The sequence below is a fragment of the Halyomorpha halys genome, unplaced genomic scaffold (assembly GCF_000696795.3).
Source record: "Halyomorpha halys isolate HHAL.00 unplaced genomic scaffold, Hhal_1.1 Scaffold755.1, whole genome shotgun sequence".
Classification (NCBI taxonomy): Eukaryota; Metazoa; Arthropoda; class Insecta; order Hemiptera; family Pentatomidae; genus Halyomorpha; species Halyomorpha halys.
The window spans coordinates 420,985-428,971 of NW_027108003.1; the positions used below are offsets into that span (position 1 = coordinate 420,985).

The window sequence follows — 7,987 nt, forward strand, 5'->3', positions numbered from 1 at the left end:
ATTTATTTTATTTATTTTTTTTACTTGTTTATTTTTTTTTTATTTTAGTATGTATGAGATCATTCATCAATATTACTTATTCCCCAAAACTGTGTGGCAGAATGTAATATCTATCAATAAATAAATCTATCAATCAATAAAAAAAAGCTTTGCTAATGAGATGAGCGTGTAAGGTTGTGGGACTTCGTAACGAACGGATCCGTAAAATTATAAAAAATAAACCGAAGGGTAAATGCCCGAGGGGTAGACCGAAAGGCAGATGCGACAATTGCATTAAGACTGATTTAGTAGATTTGGAATGGGAGGGGCGTCATTGGACAGACGTACGTAGAGATCGATTGGTGGTATATGCATCGAACCATCGGGTTCGCTATGCCTTTAGTATTAATCCCAATAATGCATATTTATAATATAATATATATAATATAAATTTATAAATGATTATAAATTTATATTTATAACTACAGTGGACTTATCTAATCGATAGAGTAAGCTTAATGTTTCAGGTTTCAAATTATAAAGATAAAACCAACAAAAGATAATAATAATGATTAGGTATTATAATTGAACTACCCTGCTCTTTCTCAATAATTGAAATAAAAATAATTTAAAAAATTGAGTATTTAGTTCAATCGAGCCAGTGGGAATGATAATGGTGTTAATCAAATTGTCTTTATTCTTAGAGCTGAGAAAACGTTAAATAAAGAAAGCTTGATTTAGCCCCCTACAATTCTCACGGGGTCAATTAATAAAGTTGTTCTCTTTCTTAATCAATCTTTTATTCTTCGGTATTTTCTTTTTACTGAGACACAATTTTACTTCACTTTCAGTATAATACTGGTGCATAATTATCTAGGAGAGGACGAATGACATTCAGCCGCGTAAACATAAATGGATTTCTTGCCTTTCAGGAGGTGCTGTGACAATACCGGCTATGACAATGCACAGAGACCCAAGTGTGGCTTCAGTAAAGGTCTCAGCCGCTCTTGATACACTATTGTTAGTAATCCTTTGTTAAATTGTCCATTGTGTTAGCTCATTGAGAATTCTAATAGTAAACCTTATCATGGTAAGTTTTTTTTTTTTTATCCAGACTGTTCATTTTCTAGAAAAATATTCTAATTCAACGAATTAAATATTCTTATTTGACAAAGTCCATATCATATGAAAAAATGGCAACGAACTGAAACCTGATTCATTTGACCATTCATTAGTGACATGCAACAAATAGCAAAATCAACACTGAAAAAAATGGAATAGTTTTGATACTTCACAACTCCTTTTAATTTTGTTTATTTCTGCTTCCTCAAAAACAATGACAGAGAAGTTTTGTAATCATGTAGGTAAAGAAAAAAAATATATATCCTTAGGCTGCAAACAATTCAGTTCATTTTTAGACATCAAGGAATCAATTTGTTGCCTGATTTTTGTTCGGACGTAACGCGTAACTACCGTTAACCCATTTTTTGTTAACCCCGTAATTCCATTTTCTATTTTCCCTTACGCATGCGTAAACCTATTTTCATTGGTCCACCTATAATTCGAAAACTACTCGTCTGATTCGGGTCATTGTTGGGGATTAGTGGTGGAAATCTTGTAGTAATAATATTACTATGCGAATAACTCGCAAAATTCTCCTGCTTATGAACCTACATTTTAAGGACGAAGTGTTCCTAATTTGAGAAAAACCTGACTACCATAATAGAATCTTCCATAATGCCACTTTTAGTTACTCCGAATGATAAACATAAATTACTTTTATCAAAATCAAAATAATTATAACGCTCTCATTATAATTTGGCATGTCATTAAAATAAATAAATATGAACCTAAGTATTTTAGCATTAAGCATATCTATATATTTTATCTTCTAGTATTTTTGTATTTCCATCATCGTGAACACTTTCTTTTTTTACTATTTATTCACTAAAGTTCAAAAAATCTTTCGAAAAATCTAATAAAAGTATAAATATTTACAGCATTATGTATTAATAAAAGTATGTTTTTTTTTTGCCGCCACCTTTAATTTATTCTTAATTATTTATTTATATACAGATCTTGCGAGATATAAATTTAACCCGATTTCGTGCTGAAAAAGATAATATTGATTTTAATAAATAACAAAATGGTGGCTGAAAACCCTAAAAGTTTCGCTCATTTTTCTCTTAGTGTCAATATCTTTTAAGCTATCTACCGCACGATTAATATCAATAAAACCTTTCTGAAAGTAGTTAGAATGTGCTCAAATTTATGCTCTAATATAGCCTTTTACTTTTTAACAAGTAACATAGTTACTGAGAAATATTTTTTTAAAATCCAAATTTGTTTTTCAAATAACGAGAAATCAACATTTTGCTAATTTTCGCAAATATTATGGAAATTTCCATATATTATGAACACTTAGATCATTTCTTATCAAATGCTATTCACTATCCAATTCCATTCATATTTCTATCTGTTTTTCCAGTGTCCTTTCAACCTTCAAATCATTTCTTTGCCTTCCAATTCCATAGAAATTTCATATTTACAAGGAAAATTTTTAATGACTACTACTGTATTTATTCTGTGAATATTTATACTTTTGATAAGTATCAGTCTTCATTTTTTTTTTCTAAGTTATTAATATCAGAAGTTTACTTTTTTCTGCTAACGAACTAAAAGTTGCTATTTATATATTTTTTTATGATTATTAATTATTCTGTTCTGGTTTTTATTTGTTACTCTAAGGCTCTAGAGCTCATCATATATTTTTGTACTATTATTCTAAAGTAATAGTTAATAATCTTTTATAATAATGAACAAAAGATTTTTATTATTATATTAAGACTCATATTTTAGAAAAGGTTTACTACTTAAACGATAGTTGGATTATTTCTTATCATGTGGTTGATAGTTATTTTAAAGGTATTTACCACTGAGTGTTATACACACTTTTTATTTTTCGGCTACCATTATCTTTTTTGTTCTTATTTTAAATTTATTCTAATCTTTTTTAGCTCGAAATTTTCTGATTTTATTTTGGCAAATATTATGAAAATTTAAACAAAAGAAGATGGTTAGAGACAACTTTGCGGTACATTTTCCTTGCTTTACTACTGGAGCCAATGATCTTTACATCTAATAGCAACTGTATGTTTCAGGTTTGCGGTAAATGGCGAGACGTGCTGTACAGGAGTCCCCGGATGTGGCTCAACCTGATGCCGAACGTTCGCTGCAAGGAATTGCACAGCCAGGCCGAACGGGCCCGCCTCTACGCCTCCTTCGCTCGGCGGGGCTTCAGGAGCCTGGCGCTGGTCGGGGCGAGCGATGAGGACGCCTTGGACCTCATCCACACTTACCCCCTGTCCGGCAAGCAGCTCACCTGCCTCAGCCTCAGGTGTTCCAGCCTCACCGACCGGGGCCTCGAAGCTCTCATAGACCACCTACAGGTAGCCTTCTACTCTTATATTATAATGTTATTTTAGTAATATTTTAGGGCTATTATGTGATAATAACAGGCTGCGATTCTTTTAATCCTCATAGAACTAATTACTTTGACTGTCACATATTATCTTTTAGAAAAAATATTAGAACGTATAAAGTAGATTATAGGAACATAGTCCGGGTGGCGGTCAATAAAGTTACAAAATAGTAGATAAAACTATTTAATGTTAACCTACGTTTCACTACAATTTGAAAGGCTAAGGCTAAATGAAAACAAGATATAAGCATTGTAAAAAATAACAAAAAAATATGATACATAAAAGAAGTAAGAAAATATGCAAATATAAAATTTTTCAAGTTATGGAAGTATAAATATAGATGAATAGGAAACTAATTACTCATAAATACAGCCAAGTGTTATAGAATTGTAAATAACAAACTAGAATAAGTATTAGTAGAACAAAACGTATTAGAAATAGTTAGAAATATCGTAAAAAGGTGTAAATGGTAAACAGATAGGTGAAGTAAATGTGGCAAAGGTTAGGTACGGTAAAGTTTTTTCAAAGTTTATTTAATGTAATCTACAACTGTACAAATAATAAATACAATAAGTAAATCAGTGGAATGTTTTATTTACACATGGAAATCTTGGGAAGGATCCACCAGTTGGTGGTACTTCAAGCATTAATTTAAATTAGAAGGTCCCGTGGGCATCTTCTTTTCAGACGCTTCGGAGGATTATCAGGAATTGTTACTGATGAGAGATTAAGAGTTAATGGGTTAGGATGTGTAAGGAGTTTGGAATGAAAAGACGCATATCTGTTTTGGGCCAAATCTGCAACGAATGGAATGTTAAGGTCTTTGTGGATGTAACGTAGTAAGGAGCATCAAGGATTTTACGTAGGATTTTGGATTGGATGCGAGAGGAATTAGATGGTTTGGTTGAGCCCCAGAGCTCAATTCTATATGTCTAAATTGGTCTGATTATCGTAGTGTATAATAATTTTTTGTAGTGAATGGGAAGTTTAGAGCGTTTGTCAAGTAATTGTTGTGGCAATCGTACGAACAGTTTCTTGTCGCTTAAGTCTTGTATGTTGATTCCAAGTAAGTATCTTGTCAAGATGGAGTCCTAAGTATTCAATCAACAGGCGTTAGTGGAACGGTAAAAAATTAAAAAGTAAATAAAAAGAATAATTATATAAAAATAACATATAAACGGAAAGGGATATACCAGATCCTGATGCAAAAGGTAGCAGGTATGGATTTACCACTACTTCACTAACTGTCAAGAAGAGTTAGATTTTTTTGCTACACTGATCATCCAATATCTTGTCTAATATTTCAACATTCAAATGTATGTGATTAGATGATTCTGTGAATTTAATTATATTTTTATTATTAAAATATCTAAGCCTTTCTGACGGTTAGTGAAGTAGTAGTTTAAAAAAAAAAAAGTTATATTCTTTTTGCCTGCAAACTAAATGGAAAGGGTAAAATAGTGAATGGTTTGTATGAAACATAAACTCGATAAAGGCTTGTTTACACAGTGACAGTTTCTGACTTGTTGGTATTACTACGGAAGTGAAACAGTGGAGGTAGTGTTTTGTTTACACGATGTAACTCTAATCTAGAACTAGTAACATTTCGAAAATTGACTATTATAGAAACACTCCAACCGGCACTGCTGTATCTAAGATTATAAACGTGAGGTAGAATCAATTTAAAGCTTAGAAATAATCAGAATACAATATATAAGAATAATTGAAGGAACATAGTCCGGGTGGCGGTCAATAAAGGTATCAAAGTAGTAAAAGAAAACTACTTTTTGTTAACCAACGTTTCGTCCCACTTTGCAGAGCTAAATGAAAAACAAGAGACAAAAATTGTAAGAATTGACAAAACATTAAATTTATATTAAACAGAGAAAATAATAAATAATTAATAAGATAATAATAAAATAAATAATAATAATTTAAAGATGAATACATATAGGAGGACTAGAAACTAGTTACTAATAGGTACAGACAGATGTAGTAAATTGCAGAAAAATACACGTTAGAAGTAGCTAGAAATAGGGTAAAAAGGTATAAATGGTAAACAGATAGGTGAAGTAAATGTGGCAAAGTTTAGGTACGGTAAAAAGTAAAAAGGAAATAAAATCAATAAAGTCAATCGGGATTAATATATAAAATTCCATATTTAAATTGTCCAGCAATCTTTATTGGTGAAACTAAGCAAATGTTGGGGGATAGAATATATCAACACAAAAATGATAGAAGAAATAAAGAAAAGGACCCAAATGAAACAGCACTAGTACAGCATACAGCCAAAAATCAACATAATTTTGATTTTGATAACACCATAATTTTACATAAAGAAAACAATTTGTACAAAAGAAGAAAATACTTGAGTCAATTTATATATCAGAGAACATCAATTACACAGTTAATTTTAAAACAGATACTAAGAATTAAATTAACCAACATTATGCAGAAATTTTAAGCAAAATAAATTTATAAAAATAAATGGAGAAATTCGTTACTATTTACAATTAAATATTACATTTTGAGAATTATAATAAATACCAAATTGAGACAAAAATTCAATTTGTGGGAGGTTATAAATGGTTTGTTATATGGTAGTGAATTTGTTGTGGATAATCTTGTATAAGAAGAGTTAAATATTTATGATTTTAAATTTTAAAAAATAGGTAACTAAACTTAAGCTTAGGTAAGCTTATTAATAATAAATATGACTCTCTAATAATTGACTTTTTAAATAGGCTTTTAACTTATAATAAAGGAAATGACCTGGGCAGAATAGCCTGCAAAAGTAACTTTAAATTAATGTGAGGAAGAAATTATAATTGAAGGTATGTTATATTATTGGTGAATAATGTTGTTGTTATAAGTGTTAAAAATGAATAGATAATATGAGCTGTTAAATATTTATATATTATTGAGGATGGCTAAAATGGCCGAAACGTTGGACTGGTGAAAAATAAAAAGTGTTGAGACAAAAAAGGATACAAATTTTTGATTTATTTAATAAATAATTACCTTGTCTCAAGAAATTGAAATAATATAATTAAAGTAAAAATATAAATTTTTAAAATTATAACAGTTACTTATCTGCTTTTCATCATCCTTTCCATTATCGTAACGATTATTAAACAAATTATAATCTTCCAAATTTAATTATAATTGGTGCGGATCAGTACACCATACCAAAGCTATGACTATGGAACAACTAGGCCTTACCAAAGCCAACAATCATCGGGCGTTGATGACCAGGCTTTTAAATGCCCTTTCAAAACTAACAAACAAATAAATATAGATGTGAGTACCTGTCAGATTGAAACGAACATGACAACTACCAAGGCGTGCATCCATTCTCAGGTATAAAATTTCATCACCTTCTGCAAAGTTGGGCGAAACATTGGTTAACAATAAATAGTTTTCTGTTTCTATTTTGATATCTATATTGACCGCCACCAGGACTATCTTCCTTCAATCTACTTCATACGGTCAACTATCTTCTTCCAGTTCATATGTGGCAGTTAAAGTAACAGTACCCTCACTCCCGCAAAAGGCACAGTTGGCTATCTCTTCAGATTTGACAGTTTGACAGTAATGCTACGTTAGAAATTTGTAATGATAGCAACTATCTGCAACAGTTTGCTCCATGTTGTAAACTGTCACCAAGAAAGAGTTTTTGCGTTTTTTCGATACTTCGATTTATTCCTATACTGCGCCGCACCACGTGTGAACACTTTTTCCCTTAATTACTAATTTACTATGAGAGTACAGACTTACAAATATAACGATTTTACTTCTTATGTAATCTCAAAAACGAATCTCGTCATGTTTACTCCATTAGTCCTTTTTAGGAGCTTTATAAAATAATGGAGTAACTTATTAGAAAGATTCCTTAAATTATTTCGTTACTAAATTTTTTTTAAGAACTTAATTGTAATATATGATGATATATTTAATTTTATTTTCCTCTTTTTATTTATTTTTTTTTGTTTTAGCCCTTTCATTATTTTTAAATATTTCGCCTTTTATCGTCAATGTTAAAAAATAAATAATCCTTGTATGGTCTTGATGTGGACTGAGGTACATACAAAGTTGTGTCGTGGGGGGCGACATCCAGATTTAGCGAGGAGGGGAAGTTACAAGCTGGGTCCAATGATAACGGACTTCATAACTCACTCAGGCTCTCTAACTGTAGCCAACTTTTCTATTGGACAAACACAGATATTACAAACATCGGGGACGCTTATGTACAACATAACGGTGTCATTTGTGATAACTTTTATCATTAATTTATATTCTTACTAAAGGGTACTTAAACATATTTGAGGGTACTAGGAAGATTCCCAATTAATAACTTTAAGCCTCTAAAACTTAACTTTAGGACAAACTAGACAAGGTTTAGCCAACTTCAGGCATCTTCGGGGCTAAAACTTTATAATGACTCGTTTTCTTGGTAGAAAGCTTCGAGTTATTGATTTTGTTACAAAATAGATATTGTTACAACACTATGCACGTGTAATTGTAAC

At 30.7% G+C, this 7,987-nt stretch overlaps 1 protein-coding gene across 3 annotated transcripts in view; it reads left to right on the forward strand.

Moving 5' to 3' along the window:
- The window catches only part of LOC106685918 (F-box/LRR-repeat protein 16), a 356,715-nt gene that overhangs the window by 123,435 nt on the left and 225,293 nt on the right, over positions 1 to 7,987 (forward strand). For all 3 annotated transcript variants that reach the window (XM_067046395.1, XM_014428921.2, XM_014428922.2), the window contains exon 3: positions 3,141 to 3,428. In XM_067046395.1, coding sequence (XP_066902496.1) covers positions 3,141 to 3,428 — 288 coding nt within the window. The remainder of the gene's footprint in view (positions 1 to 3,140; positions 3,429 to 7,987) is intronic.